Raw genomic sequence first — 22,806 nt, 5'->3', positions numbered from 1 at the left:
TCTAGGCCAAAACATTAGCAAAGAGGCCATCTTTGCCTTCTTCTGTCGCGTGTCTCTCTTCTTCCATGATGTCTTGAGATTTATAACATTGGTAAGTTTATTCACCTTTAATCCTATGAAGACATTGCAGGATGCTGGTCTCTATGCTGCCATCTGGAGGCCGTCACAATGTTGCATACAAATCACACACAAGCTAAGGGCTTCTCTGCAACATTATCTCTGGACACATTTCTTGTTGGCGGGAACTGCATGGTCCTCGAGAAGCCACACATAACAGGCCGAAAGGCCTCTCAGCAGCAACCAGAAATAATACAGACCACACGCAGGTCAAACCTTGAGCTGCAGTTCTTCGGCACAGCTGCCTTTGGCTTCTGCGGAGCACCAGGAAGGAACTCGCACCAAGCAACTTCCACTTTACCTGAGACGACCCAGCTCTTTGTCTTTTTCAAGTATATCACCCTTGCTGTTTGTTTTGTTTGAACGTGGTCAGTGGGGAATGGAGGACAGAGATGAGGAGGAACACAGTGGTGGCTGGAAGCTGGCTCAGTAGCAACGTGACCACCACGAGAACTCTTCATGCTACTCATGTTGTCTGCTTACACGGATACTACATGCTTTGTTTTGAAAAGATTTTTAGTGTATTGGCAATTCACGATCAACGGTTAGCCCTCAGATGAGAGATTAAGCTGTGGTTTTACTGTGTGTACACAGCAGCGGTGCTGCTCTCCAGTCTGCTTTTAAAACTCTGTCAAAGTAGAACTTGGGAGATAGTGCAAGCGATAAGCCTGAGCCATAGAACCCATGGGAGGAGGAGGAGGAGGAGGAGGAGGAGGAGGAGGAGGAGGAGGAGGAGGAGGAGGAGGAGGAGGAGGAGGAGGAGGAGGAAAGGAAGGGAGGAAGGAAGGAAGAAAGGGAGGAAGGGAGGGAGGAAGGAAGGGAGGAAGGGAGGAAGGGAGGGAGGAAGGGAGGGAGGAAGGAAGGGAGGAAGGGAGGGAGGAAGGGAGAGAGAAGGAGGGAGGAAGGAAGGGAGGAAGGGAGGGAGGGAGGGAGGGAGGAAGGGAGAGAGAAGGAGGGAGGAAAGGAGGAAGGGAGGGAGGGAGGGAGGGAGAGAGAAGGAGGGAGGAAGGGAGGAAGGGAGGGAGGAAGGAAGGGAGGAAGGGAGGAAGGGAGGGAGGAAGGGAGGGAGGAAGGGAGGGAGGAAGGAAGGGAGGAAGGGAGGGAGGAAGGGAGAGAGAAGGAGGGAGGGAGGGAGGGAGGGAAGGAGGGAGGGAGGGAAGAAGGAAGGGAGAGAGAAGGAGGAAGGAAAGGAGGAAGGGAGGAAGGAAGGGAGGAAGGGAGGAAGGAAGGGAGGAAGGGAGGGAGAAAGGGAGAAAGAGGGAGGAAGGAAGGGAGGAAGGAAGAAGGGAGGGAGGAAGGGTGGGAGGAAGGGAGGGAGAGAGGAAGGGTGGGAGGAAGGGAGGGAGAAGGAGGGAGGAAGGAAGAAGAGAAAGAGGGAGGAAGGGAGGAGAGGGATGAAGGAAGGGAGGGAGGAGAAAGAGGAGGAGAGGGAGGAGAGGGAGGAGGAGAGGAAGGAGAAAGAAGAGGAGAAAGGAAGAGAAGGAAAAGGAGGAGGACATTTCTGTTACCGTGGTTACCACTTATAAAGCGAGGCTGATTTAGCTCGTGGTTCTGGAGGCCAATGGACCAAAAGCATGATGCTAGGAGCTGGTGAGGGCCTAGCTGAAGATGGCAGAGCACACATGGCAGACTGGAGCCACAACAATAGTCCAGGCCTCTCTTAAGATACAGCCAGCAAAGCCACCAGCAGGCCGCACTCTCCTGACTTCATTTAATGGCCTAAAGGCCCCACCTCTAAAAAACATCAACACGGGAAATCGGGGGTTAAGTTTTATTCAACCACAGCACTCCTGAATAAACACAACTATCAGTTATAGAAGCACTTCAGTTCAACTTTTAATTCTGTCAAATAATTTGCCATTAAAGATTGGATAATTAAACTCATCTTTTTCTTAAGTTCCATATTTGCCTTGGATTCAGGGGCCACTATTAGATCTCCTCGGAGACAAGGCAGTTTATTGCAACAAATGCATTAAATGAGTGAACCCAAAATTTGTAACAAGCCAGTCATACAAAAGATAAAATCAGAAAATATGACCAAGCTTCCGCAGAAGCCATCCATCAAAAGAAACACATCAATCAGCGGCAAAGATGTGTCCCAGCGAGCAAGCCAGGTCCGCAGCCTGCTCTGTTAAAGAAATGGTGGGGTGATTTGGAGGGGAGGAAAGCTTTTTCCCTATGGGGAGCTGAACTTTGTGAAGATTCTTACGTGTCACCACAGGATAAAAATGGCTAAAACTGACGGTGTGGATGAGAAGTCTTCTGTCTTGTAAGGCTGCTTTCCTCTGGTTCATTTTGTCAAAGTTAGAAAGGAACTAAGAAAATAAAGAACTACAACTGCAGGGTACCAAGTGTCTATGGGGAAGGTGGATGGATGCTGGATCCGAAACCTCTGCTAGAATAAACCACGGGGCCAACGGGAAGATACTACATTTCACTAAGAGTGGGCAAGAGTCTAAGGTGAGAAACAGCTCACCCACCGACTGGAGGCAAGAATCACCTTGGCAACAGATCATGCAGGGGTTTTTTGTTGTTGTTTTTTGTTTTATGGGTTTTTTTTTTTTTTTTTTTTTTTTTTTTTTTTTTTGCACATTGTTGCTGAGGCAAAACACACTAGAAAGCATCCTAGCTGAGAGTACGTCGTTATCTCGGTGGCAACATTACTCTTGGTGTAAAAACATTTTCTGGAACAGAACTCCTCTGAAGAGACATGTCTGTCAGGTCATGGGGTCGCTCGACTCAGCTAACATCCCGAAGGCGCTGCTGCTCTGGCTTCCCCCATCTTACCACACTGAACAGAGCAGAGGGGACCTGCCAAGCTGGCCCCAGGGAGCCCACAAGCCAAGTGGCTTACTCCAGGGACACTTACAGAGAGGCTGTCTTCCTAAGCTTCAGAAGAAAACCTTGCTCATGTCTGTCCCAGTTTCAGAAAGAGACCGAGAGCAGGATGCAGGTCAGACCCAGTTCCAGAAATCCCAGCTCCGCGCCACCAAGGCAGAGCCGACTGCTTCGCTGCTGGTCGTGAGGCTGGAGCATCGCCGCTGTTAACATTACGCTTAGGTAAATTCACCCCCACAAATATCCCTTCTGCTCACATATATTTCAGTCAACTCTCAAAAACAGTAAATATCATGATAAATTACCTAGTTATCTACACAAACTCTACCACAGCCTTAGGGAAAGCAGGCCAGTCGGGGGAGGGGAGAAGGCCGCAGGGACCCACCCACGCCACCACACGCCACCGCACGCCACCCCACTCGTTCCTGGCCACACTTTATTCTCTGCCTTGTCTCACTTTCCCTTGATCATCCACTTTCTTAATGGCTGCCTGGATGGCCTCCTGGTTGCCCAGGAACTGGTGGGTCCCAATGGCACGCAGGTTCTCATCCAACTCCACCAGAATGGGAACTCCAGTGGGCAGAGTGACTTTGATGATATCCTCGTCTGAGATACCTGTAGCGCAGGAGAGAAGAAACGAGGTGTTAGATGACTTGGCAGGGCGGTCTGTGTAACTGTCGCACTGCATACTGAACTTGTCCCATATTAACTGTGAGCCCCAAACCATGCCAAAAGCCACAAGGTCCACCTATAGTTCCAGAACACAGAAGTGTAACAAAAGAGAGAGGTTAAACAGTGCTAGGTCTTGGGATTGTGTGATCCTTCTGAGGCGGCAACTTGTCCCTGACTGCTGCTTCTCCAAACTGAAGAGAAGAAAACAGACAACTGTCTTCTGAATGCTAGTCTTAAAATGAGGGCTTTTCATCAAGCACTGAATCTAACTAATTCACTTGATTAGAATGCGCTTGGTTTTCTAATACCTAGTGGGTTTGGGAAGCACAGGCCAGGGGAGTCAGGAGGAGACTTTACAGGATGTCTATAAACAAGGCCTCTCTCTCCTACTGCCCTGAACATCTCCAGGGGCAGGGGAAGGCGTGTGTGTGTGTGTGGGGGGGGGGTTAGTTCACATTTAATATTTTTTAATATAAGATAGTTACAGATATCCCCCTTTGACTACAGGAGTAGGAGTGGCAATAGTGGCTGTGATTGTAAAATTTTACTTTTACAACTACTTTTAACATAAACATCTAAAATCCTGGCAACACTCTACAGGACAGTACTTCTCTAAGCACTTTCTATGTTATGTGTAAATAACCCATGTATTCCCCACTACCACCCTATGGGAAGTAATGAGGTGTGGCACAAAGAACTTAAGATCGAACACAGTGTATGACAGGGCCTGGATTCAAATCTGGATATCTGTACCTACCAAAATCTAAGTTCAAAACACACACACACACACACACACACACAGAGTTGGAGACCAGCACATTGAAAGGCAACTGAAAGTTTTCACATCATCTACTGTAAGAAGACACACCATACTTCTCCAGATATGTAGACTCTAACCATTGGGCTCTCTTCTGCACTAATGGCAAGGAGCTAGGTGAAGTTCTGAGCAGGGGGCAAGGGCTTGCCTTCACTTGGTGGTGGCAGAATAAACTATTATCAGTTAGTTATAAATGTGCCTTGCTATTCTAATTAGTCCCTAGTCAAAACTGCGTGCACCAGCTGAGAATCTTGGAATCACTGCCCTGGGTCGTTTTAATGGAGTAGCTCTTTATTCTAATCTCATGTCTAGGCCCAGAAGAGCTACCTAATGACGTCTATGCACAAACTACCCACATATGCACAGCTACGAAACAGTGGGGATTCCTGACTTTAGAAAGCTGTGTTTCATCCAAGCACACTGCCCCAGAGCCTCAACATGGTGAGCGATGGCTTTTAGGGAAGGGGCCTTTCTGAGCCCCTGACATTCCAGTATCTCAGTTAAGCATTCATAATCAGATATACACATCCGCTGGCTCATATTCATATTCTCTCTCTCTCTCTCTCTCTCTCTGACCTTGCATTATAGAAAGGTTGTGGGGAGAAGACATAGCTTAGATGAGAATGATACTAGAAACAATGTAGGAGTGTTTTTCCTTTCCCATCTGGAATCTTCTTCTAGACAGTTTTTAAACAGAATGTAGCCATCCCACTGCTGAGCCGCACGGAACCGCTGCCTCACAGAGCAACGCCACTCAGGATTGCCACCACAGGCAGAAGCTGGCAAGGCAAAGGCACTCGGCCCAGGCACTGGCTGTTCAGCAGAGGTGACAGCCTTAGGTCTGAGAGCCCTGTGCTTCCATCAGGAGAAAGTGGGCTGGCTAGCTTTGGGGCAGCTGCCACATGCCTCCCCTGGAGGAGGGCAGGAGAGCTGGCCCCACAGCATGTGGGTCAGAGCCAGAGGACCACCGAGGCTTTGGAATCCATTGCCCCTCACTCCCAGGTCCAAGGGAAGCTCTGGAGGCTCTGGAGACCAACTTGCCCGGCCCCCTCCCCCCCCCCCCCCCCCCCCCCCCCGTAATCAAAGGCCTTTCATACAAGCTGTATTCTCTTGGCAGGCTTTGACCTATCATTAACTACTTTATTATAAAAGGAGAAAGGGTAGTCTCTTTCAATACCAAAAAATCACTCTATTTCTAAATAGACAAGGAAAGCCAAGTGTGGTTCTCAACCTGTGGGTCATGACCCCTTTGGGGATCCTATATCAGATATCCTGCATATCCAACACTTACAATTCATAACCGAAACAAAATTACACTTATGATGCAGCAATAAAAATAATTTTATGGTTGAGGGTCACCATAACATGAGGAACTGTATTAAGGGGTCACAGCATTAGGAAGGTTGCCAACCCCTGCCTTAGAGGCACGGAATCATGGGGATATTAAGGAATGCTTCCACTCAGCTGTGAGGTATGGACCATGACTCATTTTTCTAATCAGCAAGCACATGGAACTGAACAGAAGGATTTACAGACTTATCTAATCCATATATAGTTCCTCTCTATAAATCCATTCATAAGTTGATAGCTAGTGAAAAGGTCTGTGCATGATCAAAGTCTGTCAGGAGGCACAGGACTGTGTGTGCATATCAACCAGCATCTCACAGGCACACAGGTCTGCAACTAGTGCCCCTACTGAAGTTCTAGAACACAGGACCTTTAAGAAGACTAAGCATCTGCCTTGCACTAGAAAACGTAAATAAAAAAATGAAGTATCAATACCATACAGTTTTTATCACTATTGCTCTAAATACAGCTTGAGGTCAGGGATGGTGATTCCCCCAGAAGTTTTTATTGTTGAGAATAGTTTTTGCTACCCTGGGTATTTTGCTATTCTAAATGAATTTGAAAATTGCTCTTTCTAACTCTATGAAGAACTGAGTTGGAAGTTTGATGGGGATTGCATTGAATCTGTAGATTGCTTTTAGCAAAATGGACATTTTTACTATATTAATCCTGCCAATCCATGACATGGGAGATTTTTCCATCTTCTGAAATCTTCGATTTCTTTCTTCAGACACTTGAAGTTCTTGTCATACAGATAGTTCACTTGGCTGGTTAGAGTCACACCAAGGTATTTTATATTATTTGTGACTATTGTGAAGGGTGTTGTTTCCCTAATTTCTTTCTCAGCCTGTTTATCCTTTGAGTAGAGGAAGGCTACTGGTTTAATTATATATTGAGCTATTTTGCTGAAGTTGTTTATCAGCTGAAGGTGTTCTCTGGCGAAATTTTTGGAGTTACATTATCAGATGATAAGATACTATCATATCATCTGCAAATAGTGATATTTTGACTTCTTCTGTTCCAATTTGTATCCCTTTGACCTCCTTTTGCTATCTAATTGTTCTAGTTAGAACTTAAAGTACTATATTGAATAGGTAGGAAGAGAGTGGGCAGTCTTTAGTGGGATTGCTTCAAGTTTCTCTCCATTTAGTTTGATGCTGGCTACTGGTTTGCTCTATATTGTTTTTACTAAGTTTAGGTATGGGCCTAGAATTCCTGATTTTTCCAAGACTTTTAACATGAAGGGGTGTTGAATTTTGTCTAATGCTTTCTCAGCATCTAATGTGATGATCATGTGGTTTTTTCTTTGAATTTGTTTATATAGTGGATTACTTAATAGATTTCTATACATTGAACCATCCCTGGGATGAAGTCTACTTGATCATGATGGGTGTGTTTTGATGTGTTCTTGGATTCAGTTTGCAGAATTTTATTATTTTTGCATCAATATTCATAAGGGAAATTGGTTTGAAGTTTTTTTGTTGAGTCTTTATGTGGTTTATGTATAAGTGCAATTATGGCTTCATAGAACGAATTGGGTGGTGTTCCTTCTGTTTCTATTTTGTGCAAGTTTGAAGAGTAAATATAGTCAGAATGGCTAAGATAAAAAATTCAGGTGACAGCAGATGCTGGCAAGGATGTGGAGAAAGAGGAACACTCCTCCATTCTCCATTACTGGTGGGATTGCAAGCTGGTACAACCACTCTGGAAATCAGTCTGGTGGTTCCTCAGAAAATTGGACATAGTACCACCTGAAGACCCAGCTATACCACTCCTGGGCATATACCCAAAAGATGCCCCAACATGTAACAAGGATGCATGCTCCACTTTGTTCATAGCAGCCTTATTTATAGTAGCCAGAATCTGGAAAGAATCCAGATGTCCTTCAACAGAGGAATGGATATAGAAAATGTGGTACCTTTACACAAAGGAGTACTACTCAGCTATTAAAAACAATGAATTCATGAAATCCTAGGCAAGTGGATGGAACTATAAAATATGGTTCTGAGTGAGGTAATACAATCACAAAAGAACATACATGGTGTGCACTCACTGGTAAGTAGATATTAGCCCATTTTATATTAGATAAAAGCTCATAATACCCAAGATACCATTCACAGACCTCATGAAGCTCAAGAAGGAAGACCAAAGTGTGAGTGCTTTGGTCCTTCTCAGAAAGGGGAACAAAATACTCATGGGGGCAAATATGAAGAAAAAGTGTGGATCATAAACTGAAGGAAAGGCCATCCAGAGACTGCCCCACCTGGAGATCCACCCATTCCATATACAGTCACCAAACCCAGACACTATTGTGGATGCTAAGAAGGGCATGCTGACAGGAGCCTGATATAGCTGTCTCCTGAGAGGCCCTGCCAGAGCCTAACAAATACAGAGACGGATGCTCACAGCCAACCATTGGACTGAGAATAGGGTCCCCCAATGGAGGGGTTAGAGAAAGGACTGAAGGAGCTGAAGGAGTTTGCAACCCCACAGGAAGAACAACAATATCAACCAGAACATCCCCCCCGCAAAGCTCCCAGGGACTAAACCACCAACCAAAGGGTACACATGGAGGGACCCATGGCTCCAGCAGTGTATGTAGCAGAGGATGGCTTTGTCAGCCATCAATGGGAGGAGAGGCCCTTGGTCCTGTGAAGGCTTGATGCCCCAATGTAGGGGAATGCGAGGTGGGGAGGTGGGAGTGGGTGGGTGGGTGAGGGAACACCCTCATAGAAGCAGGGGGAGGGGGAGGGGATAGGGGGTTGGTAGAGGGGAAAAACCAGGAAAGGGGATAACATTTAAAATGTAAATAAAGAGAATATTCATAAAACAAACAAACAAAGTAACAGCCACCTAGATTAGAAAATAAGTAGATCTATCTGCAGATTACAAAACCACTACCACCCGCCCCACACACGAACACAGAGCAGGGACAACTATAGTGTAAACAAAGTGAGCTGGCTCTGCAGGCTCCACCATCAATACAGATACCCAACAGGAAAGCGAAGTTACTCACAGAGTCACAGTAGTATCAGAATCAGGGTGAATTTTAAGCCAATGACTTAAAAAATGGGACTCTGACAATGTAAGAGCATATGATTTGAATTATCTCTACCCAAAGAAATCCTACATTTATGGATTGGAAGACTTAATATTAAGATGGTGGCTCCATCTGTAAAGTGCTTCCCATGCAAGCATGACAACCTGAGTTTAAATCCCCAACACCCAGGAGAAATGCTGCAGATGGCAGAGGGTGCTGGAGGGTGGGGACAAACTGATCCCCAAAGTCAAGTCACTGACCGGTGACTGCCTCAACTGTCAAGTCCAAGTTCAGTGAGGGACTGTGTCAAAAAGTAAGGTAGAGGGCAAAAAGGAAGACACCCCAAGTGTACACACACACACACACACACACACACACACACTGATATCAATTTTTCCTAGGTTAATGTATAGCCCCAACACAAACCCTAACAAAACTTCAGCTCTTTTTATAAAAATTGATACAACCTTAAAACTCCCAGGGAACCCCAAGCACTCTGATGACAGCGAAGGAATCCAGTTTCAGCTCTCAAAGCTTGCTGTGAAGCTCTAGGACTCCGGGGAGTGCAGTCCTTGCAGGCGCTACGTGGCTCTCACAGTAAGGATGGACGACAGATCACCAGGAAAGCAGCAAGAGCAAAACTAGCCTTCGCATTTTCAATGAATTAATTTCCGAGACATGGACTGAAGTACGTGCAAGGAAGTGTAAGAGGAGCGCCTTTTCAAGAGGACACGCACCCAAAGAGACACGGGGAAGAGTAAAATACTTCAATTAGGACAATGGCTTCTTAGACACCATGAGGAGAATGTATAAAATTGTCGGGCACCCTCACTACACATGTGGGCTGGGACTATAGCCCAGTGACAGCGCTTGCCTAGGGTGCACAGGACCCAGGATTCCATCCTCAACACCACCAAGAAGATAACTTACAAATAAGATCTTCATACAAAAGATAAAAGAAGACACAGAAAGATGAGTGAAGTGAGACAACAGGCAAAAGATCCGAACAGACATTTCTTCAAGGATAATCGGGGAAGCACTGGTGAGGACAACCAGCAGCCTTGGTCTTTCTGGAGACGCAGTTCCACTCCATAAGGGGATACCATTTGAAGTCAGATCATCAACAAGCATTATCAAGGATGCAGAGAAGTTATAATTATAATACAGAAGGACATCAGGGGGTCAGAAGGCTATAGCCTCTTTGGAAAACAACCTGAAAATACTTCAGGCATATGCCTAACAGAAATACAACATATGTCCATATCAAAAGTTATATATAAATCTCCACAGCAGCATTACTGTTAATAGCCAAACTACAGAAAGAACTGAAATGCCTGTCAACTCGTGAGCAGATGAATATGATTAGGCAGGATGATGGGATATTATTTTGAAGAGGGATGGAGCACTGATAAATACTAAAATATGGAAAACATTGTAGTAAAAAACAAAAAACAAAAAAAGGTGCTAAGGATATAGCTTCAACGATGCTTGCAAAAAGCCACAAGGCCTTGGGTTCAGATCCCAAGAATAAGTAAATGGTTTTTAAAAGACCAGTCCCAAAAGACTACTTATTGTATGAATCCATCAGCAGAAAGTGTTCAGAGCAGATAAGCCCACGATGAAGTGCATTAAAGTGCCCAGGCCTGGGAAGACCAAACACTGTCGGTGGAGGAGCAATTTCCTTTGGAAAAAATTAAAAAGAATCTATGTTTAACTCAAGTTAAATATACATTACATATTTTATCATCATTTACTTCTTACAATAAAAACATTCAAAATCCTTTCTTCTAGTTTTCTGAGCAATCCTGAACATGAGTGAGTTGCTGTTGTCCTACTATGTAAAAACACAACAGAATTTCTTACTGTTACAGCTGTAACTTAATATCCCTTGATCAACACCATCTCCGATCCTTCTAAACACTGTCAATGGATTGATGACTGTGGACATCATCAGTCACAGCCACTGAACACTCACTCACACACGGATTCAGTCAGTCACCAATGGAAACTGTTGTCTAAACCTTTCCCCCTTGTCATTCCCTAAAGACAGTGCAAGGTGCCACGATCAATCTGAGGAGTATGAGACGATATCCATCAGCTGTACACAGACATCATGCTGCTTCACACAAGGGACTTGAACACCCATCTACAGACTTTGGTAACTGCATACTAAAAACCACTCTCAGGGGCAGTTACATGTGGATTTTAGCTCTGTACAACTGTTAAAAAATACTAAGCAGATGCAAAAGGCCTGCTCAAGTCTCAAGGCTATACACATGAACTGTTCTAACACTCAGTACTTAAACCCTGGTCATTTGCCGTGTACACTGCTGTTTCTTACACTGAAGTCCATGAAAGAAAATGTTTTAAGTTTTCCTCAGCTCTGGTAAAGGCTGGGTGCTAACTGGACATCAGTCCCAATGTTCTCACAGGAAACGGGGAAGAGCAAGTCTGTCTGAGCTTAAAACATCTAGGCCCAGGGAGCAGATGGGCCAGGTCTAGGGGGTCACCTGTGTGGTCCTAGAAACACATTCTAGATTTGCATCAGGTAGCTGGAGCATACCACATGGGACTCAACGGTTTGACTTAGTTGCAACAGGAACCAGCAGCAGGCCAAGTCCTTGCCCAAGGCTTGCTTTTACTTAATGACTCATCCGTATGTGAGTCCTCCAGACTATAGCATCCCACTAACAGAAAGAGAGCTTTAAAAAAAAAAAAGTATGAGAACAAAATGTTTCCAATGAAGTTAACATTCTATTTTAATAATGCCTCAAGCTATTCACGGAGTAAAGCAATTACTTACGAATACTTAAAATACTTAGACTGGTTACTAATCAATGAGACCTAAGCAGCTGACATTTTAAAACAGCAAATTAAGAAAACCACAGGGAAGCCATTGCTCCATCCTAAAATCTGGCATATGCTAAATGCTTCACCCTAGGAAAGCTAAGTCAACAGAACTCCCAAAATTAGAACTAGGACACCACTGAACTGCCCCAAACCAAACTGGACCAGCACAAAAGATGCCATTATACTCTTAAAAACCCATCCACTGGGACATCAAACAGAAGCTAAAACGTGTAGTCAGCTATCACACCTCCTGTCTGGGAACTAGTTCAGCTTTTGATTTATTTCTTTAAAATAATCACAAGGTCTCAAGTAGCCCAGGCTGACCTTAACCTCACTTCGTAGCTGAGGATGACCCAGAATTCCTGATTTTCCTCTTTGCAGCCCCAAGTGCTATGAGGATGCATGCACCACCACACCCAGGTTTTGCAGTGCTGGGGGTCACATGGCAGGGCGTCACACACTCCAGCAGAGCACCCCAGTCTCTAGTTCACATTTAAGCGAGTCCAGGGACGCTTTCGTGGAATGGCACCAGGTCCTTACTCTCTCTCTACCTTCTTTCCATCACGGTCCCTCTGACGCCATCTCTTATACCTGGTATCTTCAGCATTTACCTATATGGCACAGGCTTGCCTTGAACTGGAGATTTTCTACCGCAGCCTCCGCAGGGCCGAGACTACCACAGGCAAGGACCATAATACCTACACCTTCTTTAATTCTGAGACTCTGTGCAGGAGCTTCTCAGAAGTCACTGCAACTACTGCAAATGGTGGAAGCTTTTCAAATAAGGAATAATGGACGTTTAGGAGAAAACCAAGTGAGTAAATCCATACCCAAAATGGGAAATTTAAATAACTTATTTTCTATATGTGGGGAGTAGCTTCAGAAAGTCAATTTGCACCTGCAGGCACCCCCTCTAAGTCATGGTAACATACTAGAACACGGAACACTGTACTTCAACCACAACGCCCCACTCAACGCCTTCTGGGAGGAACACTTCTGCCAGGATTTTGAGTTCTATGAGAACTCTGCTCTGTGACTCCAGCTCTTCCGGGCAGCACCTCACCATCCTTACAAGGATATAACCAGCGTTTGGGCATCTGTGAGCAGTGAGCAGTGCTTTCAAAGGTTACCTGCTACGAGGCAGAGAATATGGAGATATATGGTCCACCAAATACATTAGGTATGTCACCACTGGATCTACCAAGAATGCAGTTTTTACATGTGATGGCAGGTTATAAGGAATAAAGGTTAAAGATTCCGCAGCAACAATCTTTTGCATGAGAGCATTCTAAGATCTTGCCAGATGTGCATTTTTGGTGACATTTCTGAAAGATTAGAAGGGACATATAAGATACACCAGAGGCAGGACCTGTGTGTCTCACTCATTCAAGTGGACTCTAGCCCCAGGGCCAAAAGCAGGACTTGAATCACTGGCCCCTGGGCATACAGTTGAAGTGAAGGAATTCTTTCTTGGCATTCAAGTCTAGTCTTTATTGTTGAAGCCTTGATTAAAGACTTTTCTCATTATGAACTGAACAAGAAAAGGGGTGCATGGGGACTGGGGGGTGCATTAAACAGTTCTTAGTCTGGAATGAAAAGCTGTTTATACGTAGTGCTAATCAAGCACAAATTAAATGTGTTCTGTGTGTTCTCTGGCTTTTCTCTGAACTGCCTACAAATCTTTTAACAGCAGGAAATGGGAAAAGAAGCATTCAGAGGACATAGAAGGATTTGCTACAGGACAAAAGGAAAGTCCATATTTTGGGATTAAAAACAAAGACAAAACTCACCTCCAGTGAACCCGGTGACACTCAATGGTGAGATCCTGCCCACCCCTTTGGCCCGCACTGGCCTTGTGGGAAGAGAACTATGCAGTCCTATATTATTGGTAAGGGCTGAAAGAATAGACTGTACATTACAGGTGACTGTACAAGTAAATTTAATTTTAGGCCTTTAGAACTTTAGTTTTGCATACATACAATTAAAAGATAGCCTGGGGGAACCAAAGAAAACAGGGTATTAAATACTGTAGCCCGATGGCAGAGTGACAGCTGCTGATTGAAAATAAAGTGAAGAGAGAAATGTATTTACCTTTCAATTTTAGTTAACTTTATTCACTTAAATAATTTATAATTTAAATAATGTATTCAAATAATCATAATTTATTTAGCTAAATTATATTCAAAATCTTATATTTAAAAATAAATGCTACTATGGATTTTGTAGGTTTCCATAAAGGAAAGTTCAACTCTACCACTAAGCAGTTATTTAGTTCCCAGGAAAGAGGGCTTCAACTCCATGACTCTGAAAATACCATATTAAATGCCAAAGGTGACAAACACCTCAGCCGCCATCGGCAGCCAGCTCGGCTGCCCTTTCTTCCCGTTTCTCTCATTTCACCCTGTCACCTTGTGTCGGACTCGCTGTGTGTACAGCTGCACCTACTTCTCCAGGGACAGAGTCCAAGTCTTACACAAATTTCTCGCTGCCACTCTTTCTCACCCCAGTCTTGCAGCTGGCTGACCCCGTGCTTTAACCCAGACTAAACAATCGACTTCCTCTGGCAAGGTGCAGACCACATCCGACACGCAGTTAGGTACTGGGCTTTTCCTTCAGTGTGGACCCACAGGAAACAAGCAGGAAGTGACTGTGCCAACCACAAGAAAAAGAGACACACGCCTGTCTGGAACTGTGCAGAACAGGTTGCCTTTAGCTCTCCCGCTGGCATTCAGAGTTCTCTTGAACTTCATGAGAAGCATTTCTGAGCCTGTCAGAGGTGAGATCTGCTTTAACCTGGCCTTACTGGCAAAAGTGTAGGCAATTATTTATGGTTCCAAAACAGTGACATAGTCCCAAGAGGAATTTTCTTACTATATGATATCCCTTGCTTTGTTCGTCTTCTTAAAGTATCAAGCATTCTCAGAATTAAAATAAAGCAATCTCAAGATTATATACGATTTACAAGTCAAGACACTAAATAAATAAGTTACTTGGTAGGTTACAGGCCAGGCTCATCAGACAGGGAGCCTGTCATAGATGTTGCTCCCAGGATCCTTGACTAAGAATGTTAGCTAACTTCCAACCAGCAACATTGTCTTCAACTGTATTGCTCACACACATTGACTCCAAGAGGTTCATAACCTACTTCTAGATGAGATGATGTTAGAAGCAAAAGTGTGTGTGTGTGTGTGTGTATGAGAGAGAGAGAGAGAGAGAGATTGTGCATGTGTAATTGTGTGTGTCTGTGTGTCTGTGTGTACATGTGGGAAGAGCAGATGAAAGCTCTGCTCATAGGTCTGGGATTGAAAGACCATTAGAAGGCCTCACAATCTGCATAAGTAGCAATGGCAAGACTAACAAAACATATGGTTGGGCTAGGGTGTAGCTTAGTGGCGGGGCGCTTGTTCGGGAGGTGTGAGGTTCTTGGGTCAATCCCCAGTTCCATAAAAACAAAAATATAAACAAACTCTAGCAGCATCTAATGTGTAACATCTCATGAGGGGACTTTAAAGGGTGCCCCTGTGCTGCCGATGGCTTAGACACCAAAGAGTCAGCACCGCACAGCTCCAGAAGACTGAAAAAGCCTTAACAAAGCCCATGTGAGTGTTCAAGGAACATGTGCTGAGCTATGTTCATCGAATTCCACTGTGTGGATGTGGAGAGAGCAGACAGAAGCATGTGGCTATAGAATATGGTTGCGAATCAGGGGTCCTGGGTCTAGGACTGAATCACACCCAGATGATTGCTCTGTGGAACACAAACTAAGGTCCCAATTAAGGGCACTTCACTGACTGTCTACACTGAATGAAGCAGGTCTCTTCTGAGATACCATTTTCACTCCAGTAACACTAAAGCATCTACCAGCCAGCTCCGTTAAGTCTTGCCTATAAAGGTATAACATCTGCAGTGACAATAGATACCCAAGAGCCTGGCACCCCTGCCCCCGAGATGCCTTGCGGCCATGCAGCCTGCCTTTGCCACTCAGCTCTGCTTGGTCCTCGAAGCTTGGTTCCCTGCCACGTGCCACGTGCACAGGCCGAGAAGGTACACAGCATTCTCGGCCAAGGTTTCCTCACCTAGCTTCACCCAGCATGATGTAACGCATTCATTCATGGTACTGGAGTATGAAAAGCTTGCTGGTGCTAATTAAGGCAGCCCATTAAGTGATTGATCCCACAAAATAAAGGAATAGGATATGGAGACAGTAAACAATAGAGTAAAGCCAAATATTGACCTTTCAAGAGAGCTAAAAGCCACATTCAGGTTTCTACATGAAACAAGATATCTTTGTAAATTGTCTAGGACTATGCTTGGCAGGAAGTGTGAGCTCCAAAGAAAGCCTCTGTGTACAGCTGTGCCAGGAGTGCCATTCACAGGCATGGTGTCACAATGGCGGCAATAATTAAAGACTCATTTCCTGGTATTAAATTACCTTTTTAAAAATGGTTTATCTGCCAGGGATGCTCTTGACTCTGCTGCTTACACTATAGTGTTCTGGATAAAGGAGAAGCAAGGAAAGAGCTATTTTTCAGGGGGGAAAACTTAAAATGAAACAATCCTGCTTGCAATCCTGCTTAGAAGCTGAGTAACTTGGATTTGGGGCAGAGGTGACAATTCTGACTGAAGATTATGGTCATCGTGGCCAAGCCATCCGTGACCTTCCCGGGTGTTTTACACTACACTGGGTCCTGTCTTCTAAGCACAGTCAGGTTCTGACTGCGGTAATGCCACAGTACCATAGATATGAGAAGAAAAAAGAGCATCCGAAAGTCAACACTCCAGCTGAAGTACACAGAAACTGCCCTTGTAGACCAGAAGGTGGGTTAATGTTGGGAGTGTATTAAAGAACAATATTATACTTACTTACTTAACTGGAGTCACCACTATTCCCACCTCTGAGTTCTTAAACAGTTAAAGTAGTTTTATAATTGGTAACTGTTTGTCAAGTGGTTTAAGGACAACATGGGGAAGGTTCCCTAGTCCTTAAAAGCCCTACTTTATAGGGGAAATTTTTACATAAATATTTATTCCTACAGACAGCATGAGTTGGAATGAGATGCATCTACAAAAAGAACTCACTTTTTTTTTTAAATCAATGTAAGTTTGGCAACTTTTGTGTTTACAGGAAGTATACACTTCCAAGACTTGATTCTAGTGAATTCTGGTTAGTCATTAAGTCTAAAGAAAGCATTCATACAGTAAAGTGACTTTGTAATGTACTGGCTGATCTGTGGTAACTCTAGAAGTTAAGTAAAAGGTAACAGTAATTACATCAAGATAATTAGGATACATCAGAGATGGATCCTGGGGGGGGGGGGGCAGACAGCGGCAGAATGTAAACTGGCAATATGGTAGATTTTCATAATAACCAAACATATTGTACACTCTGATTCCTATGAGAGAGTTGAGGTGTCCCCACCCCAAGTAGAGGAGAGTCATTCAACTTTCTGGAGAAAAGTTAGCTTCTAGAGTCAATGCAATATTTTATCAAATAGCACACAAAACCCTATAAACTTAACCACCTAAGTTGGTGTTCCTATGTTGGTGAGTGACTATGTCTATAACAAATATTAAAATGCTGAAATCTCATCAGATTAACAGAGGTGTTACAGAAGAAACACTCCCTATCCTTCAGAACTCCATTTCTTCAGACCCTGGGAAAACAGTCATGCTTAATTCTTCCTCTCATGTTCAAAACCAAGGCTGCAGCGAAGCCACGTAATGCTCTACTCCAGAGCCATTATGCATTTAGATGGAAATTAATTTTGTTATTGTTGTGCACTCAGAAAACTCTTCCTGTTCCCAGACTTTGAACAGCCTCACCTTGTTACAGGTCCTATGTTCAATTGCTTATGGGTTTCTGATCCCCACTTAAGAAGCTGTGAGAGCATTTGGGCTTTAAACGGGTGGAGACAAGTGTTTTGAGCACTCCCAGAACAACAGGTGGCTACTTTATGAAGTAAACCAGCCTACTTCACACACATAACTTCTCCACGTTAGGTAGTCGGTCCACAACCGGGAGGCATGGTTATATCAAAGAACTCCATGAATCTTAACAGTGGTTTCAACAGGGGCTACTCCAGCCCTTTTTTTTTTTTCCAAAAGAAGAAAAACAAATCTCAAAGGATGTGCAAGAGCCAAAACCGTAAGCTCCCTTTACACTTTCCTATGGTCAGATTTCAATCAGCGCATCCACTATGCTGTTGCCTGAGTTACGGACTGATGTCTCCCTGCATCTTCTGGCTTCTGTGCATGCCCCCTAATGGGAAAGCCCTCTCTCCCTTGCACCAAACCCCACCACTTCTATGGGCTGGCTCCTTTACACCTGTCTCTGCAGACATCTTCTACCCTTTGCCTTTCTCATGACCCCACACTTCCTATGTAAGTCTTTTCTTCTCATTCCAACTCCACTGCCTTAGATCAGAATCACAAAATAAGACCATTTCCTAAAGTTATCTACAGTGATAAGGACTGAAGTCATAACGAGATAATTTCAATTTTGTTAGCCTCTGAGAACTCATTGAATCTGATATGGCCGACTTTTAGGAAGGTATTCAGGAGTGCTGGAAGCAGTCTGTGACCTAAAGCCTGCTCCTTTCTGAGGAAGCCCTGAAAGTCCTTTTCTGTCTCAGCAGTCAAAGCTAAGTTTTTACCTCTCTGATTATATATTCATTATCTATGTATATCTGTTTGTCAGAGAATCAAGTCACTCACCGCCCTCACAGACTCCAGGCATCCCAGCCCTGTCAGTATGCACAGGTTCTAAGTTCTGTCTCTAGATTTACACCTATTCTGGACATTTCTAAAAGATTCATTTTTATTTATGTGTATGCATGTGTGGCTGCATGAATATATGACACCCATGTGGTGGCCTTCAGAAGCCAAAATAGAGATCTGATCCCTTAGATCTGATCCCTTAGAATTGGGATTACAGGCTACATAGGTGCTGGGGGATGAACTCGGTCCTCAGGAAGAGCAGGAAGTACTCTCAACTGCCAAGTCATCTCTCCAGCCTCTACTCTGGACATTTTATAAAGAATCCTTTGTGCCTTTCCCACAATGGAATGGTCTCAGCATTCATCCAGTCCAGCACATACAGTGCCTCAATTCCTCCTCACTGCTGAGAAAATCTACTCTATGGCTAGAAAACATTTAATTTGCCCATTCGTTAGTTGGACATTTGAGTTGTTCTACTTTTTGGCTATTATGAATCTGCTGTTATTAAAGTTTGTAAACAAGTTTTAGTGTGGAAATTTTCATTTCTCTTCAGTGTTGAACTGTGTGTTCCTGGAGAGAGGAGGGGGGGAGGGAGGGAAGGAGAGAGGGAGAGGGGGTAGAATGAGGGAAGGAGAGAGGAAGAGAGGGAGAGAGGGAGAGAAGAAAAGAGGGACAGAAGAGGGAGAGAGGGAGAGAAGGAGAGAGGGAGAGAAGAAAAGAGGGACAGAAGAGGGAGAGAGGGAGAGAAGGAGAGAGGGAGAGAAGAAAAGAGGGACAGAAGAGGGAGAGAGGGAGAGAAGGAGAGAGGGAGAGAAGAAAAGAGGGACAGAAGAGGGAGAGAGGGAGAGAAGGAGAGAGGGAGAGAGGGAAGCTTCAACCTTTAGGAATTCAGAATGTGACCTTAGTTGAAAATCAAGTCTTTAAAAGAAATAATCAAGTTAAAATGAGGTTTTTGGGCAGACCCCATCTCAACAGTATATATGTCTCTACAACACAAAGACATTTGGACAAGGCCCCTAACCCCAGGTTACATGGAAAGAGGACAGGCACGGTGGTCTACAAACCCAGGGAATAAATACCAAAGACCTTAGCAATCAGCTTACAACCTGGAGTTGTAAGCGGGCCAAAGGGGCAGCCACACCCAGCCCTTCAAACTTAAGACTTCTAGACATAGCATAAGGTGAATTCAGGTGTCCTGCTCTGGGCGTTTCACAGGTACACTAGGGCACTAACACAAGTGTGAGTGTGAGAGTGGGGTGGCTGGTCTCAAGTGGAGTGCACTGGACCCTTTTAGGAAGCTGCACATTGTTTTCCAAAGCACATTACACTGCGTGACTGGATAATTTTTAAACAAATTATTAATACATTAAAAATTTCCCTTAATTGTAGACAAGTTTTTTTGTTTTGCTTTTTGTTTTTGTTGTTGTTTCTGTTTTTGAGACCATTTCTCTGTGTAGCCCTGGTTGTCCTAGAGCTTGCTCTGTAGACCGGGCTGGCTTGCCTCTGCTTCCCAAGTTCTGGGATCAAAGGCACACACCACCATCACCTGGCACGCAGACTTTTTAAAGGTCTAACCTCACCTTCAACAGATATTTTCCCTTCACGTCTACCATGGTGACTGCCTCTCACCACAGGTGGTGTAAGAGAGTTTTTCCTAGCTCCCTTACAAAGATCATTCACAAACGGCAAATCATTACTGTGCCGTTATGGGTGTGAGGTGGGGTGGGCACCCGGGGCTACAGAAACATCTTAAAGAGATGTAACCTTGTAGACACATGAGGAGAAAATGGTACTCAACAGCAGGAGAGGACTTCTTTAGGGCTCACTCGCCTACCTAAGGGAAAAGGGAACCCCCTGAAGAAGACGGGTAGTTTCTTTGGGGAAGGGAGCCTGGCTAAAACATAAATTCCATCTGTGTAAAAGGGGTTGCATGGAATATAAATTCTGTCAGAAACATTGAAATTTTAAATTTCAATTTGTGTTTCTAACAAGACTCTCAACTCTTTTTTCCCCTTCCCTTTTTCCTCTCCCCCACCCCCACTCCTGGCCCTACTTGCTGGGTGGGGGGGATAGGTTCTTTATTTATTTCTCATTACCGATGGTTGTGAGCCACCATGTGGTTGCTGGGATTTGAACTCATGACATCCAGAAGAGTAGTCAGTGTTCTTAACCGTTGAGTCATCTCTCCAGCCCTGACCATCAACTCTTTTAAACAATAAATAATTATAGTCTGTTAATGATACTGTTACATATAATTTAATCATATTTTGATTTTCATGAATAATTAAGAATAGAACCTTATATATACTTGAATAAACAAGTTTTATAGAGACACAAAAGGATAACCACCATGGTTGTCTATAAATTCAGTAACAGCTAAAGAAGTTTGTAGAGTCTAGATCTCTGCATGACTAGTGGATGTCAGGTACCCAAGTGATCACCAAGTGATCAATCGGGTCTAGATAACGCCGTAACGATTAGGGCCAGCCAGCCGTATGGCAACATGTTCACAGTGGCATCTCCTACACATCACATCGCTCTGTGCTCAGCCACCCAGCCCCGCTTATCTCACAGAGCTTCAGCCCTTCCAACTCTGTGGGAAGACATGGTGCACAACAGTCAAAGGAACAGCTGTGGGGTGAATGAAGGGAGAGCAGGAGTGGGGAGCCTCACCCTCAGTCACTAGCACCCCAGAGTCCCTGTGTCAGAACTCAACATCAAGCGACTGAAATAAACAGACGCTCCTGGTCTTCTCCAAGCCTGGAGTGGGGAGCCTCACCCTCAGTCACTAGCACCCCAGAGTCCCTGTGTCAGAACTCAACATCAAGCGACTGAAATAAACAGACGCTCCTGGTCTTCTCCAAGCCTGTGGCAGAGATACAGAAATGAGCCGCTTGTTTGATTTTCCTCCCGTCTAGCATTCTCATACGCAGTGACTAAGCCTGGTCTGGAAAACTGCAACTAAAGAATTGCTCAGGAAATCCACGTCTGAAAACACAGTCACAATTGTTTGGCATGGGAAGAAAATACACAAAACTGGATTCTAGATGATGTACTTAAAAGGCTCAAATAAACTTGTAAAACTGCGTCCTTTCTTAGCCTCTCCTCATTACAGCAGAAGGCATGTGACCCCCCTCAGATCAGAGCTCTTTAGAGAGCGGAGTCCCCAAAGGAGCAGTTATCACTGTAACTGCTCAGAAACGCAAGGTCTTAACTGTACCTCCCTGACTCTGAAACCCCAAACCCCACCACTCTGTCCCACTGAGCTCCCTGCAGGAGTGACGGGCGCACAGAGGTGTCTGAGAGTCTCTGCTACAGTCACAACGAGCACCAAGAACTACAGGGGTTTGGGTTTCTAGAACAATGGCTTCTTAAATATGAAGTAACAAGGGGCGTGAGGAAGGAAGTGCTGGAGGGTGGGTGGCAGGCACACTGTAGCTCAAATATCTAGAGTAAGACCCAACCACAACACTTGACAAGCCCTGAAGCACACAGAAAACCAGTACCTTCCAGATGTTTCAGGAGGGCTCTACTGCTATTCCCATGAGCAGATATCAGAATCCTTTTGCCCTTCAATATTTCTGGAGCAATCCTTTCCTTCCAGTAGGGAAGAAGTCTTTCCAGAACATCCTTCAAGCTTTCTGAACGTGGCAGTTGATCCAAGGGCACATCGCACATTTTGTACCTCCGGTCACTGTAGATCTCATGGAAGTAGGGATGAGACTCCTCAATAGGAGGTGGGGTCACGTTGTAGCTTCTTCTCCAGAGCCTTACCTGCTCTTCACCATGATTCAAAGCCATTTTCTCCCTGTTGAGACCAATCAAGGCTCCATAGTGACGCTCATTCAGACGCCAAGAGCTCTCCAGAGGCACCCATTCCTGCCCCAGCTCTTCCAGGATGAGCCAGGCTGTGTGAATGGACCTGTTAAGGACGGACGTGAAGACAAGATCAAACTCGAAGTTGAGAGCTTTGAGTTGCCTGCCACAGTTCCGAGCCTCCTCCAGTCCATCACTGTTAAGTTTCTGGTCCACCCAACTACAGAATCGGTTCTCCTTATTCCACTGACCCTCTCCATGTCTTAGTATAATAAGTCTGTGCTTGGACATGCTGGTGGATGAACTGCCCTGGAGTTCTCAATGGGATGATGCTCAAGAATAGCAGTATATCTAGAAAGAGAAGACAAAAAAAATGCATATTATATCCCTTCCTCAAATGACTGCCCATAATGGAGACCAACTGTACAACAGCCCATTTCTAAGATAAACTGAAATTCCTTTGGACAGTTTTGACGTCAAACAGAACTGGTGATCATACATACAAAATTACAGACAATCTCATTGCCTTAAACTTTCTGATGGCTAGATAGAATGTTAATTGTATGATATAAAATGACAACACTTCATTCTA

At 44.5% G+C, this 22,806-nt stretch overlaps 1 protein-coding gene across 1 annotated transcript in view; it reads right to left on the bottom strand.

Annotated features, from left to right (window-relative positions):
- Positions 1-1,874: 1,874 nt before the first annotated feature.
- Positions 1,875-22,806, bottom strand: part of Bpgm (bisphosphoglycerate mutase) — a 33,095-nt gene continuing 12,163 nt past the window's right edge. Inside the window, exons 2-3 of the mRNA XM_052173412.1 lie at positions 21,905-22,565; positions 1,875-3,570 (exon numbers count right to left, since the gene is read on the bottom strand). Coding sequence (XP_052029372.1) covers positions 3,392-3,570; positions 21,905-22,505 — 780 coding nt within the window. The 5' untranslated portion in view covers positions 22,506-22,565 and the 3' untranslated portion in view covers positions 1,875-3,391. The remainder of the gene's footprint in view (positions 3,571-21,904; positions 22,566-22,806) is intronic.

The sequence above is a fragment of the Apodemus sylvaticus genome, chromosome 2 (genome assembly GCF_947179515.1).
Source record: "Apodemus sylvaticus chromosome 2, mApoSyl1.1, whole genome shotgun sequence".
In the NCBI taxonomy this organism is placed as follows: Eukaryota; Metazoa; Chordata; class Mammalia; order Rodentia; family Muridae; genus Apodemus; species Apodemus sylvaticus.
Note: the sequence above shows the minus strand (reverse complement) of the source record. Positions and strands in the feature narration are given on the sequence as shown.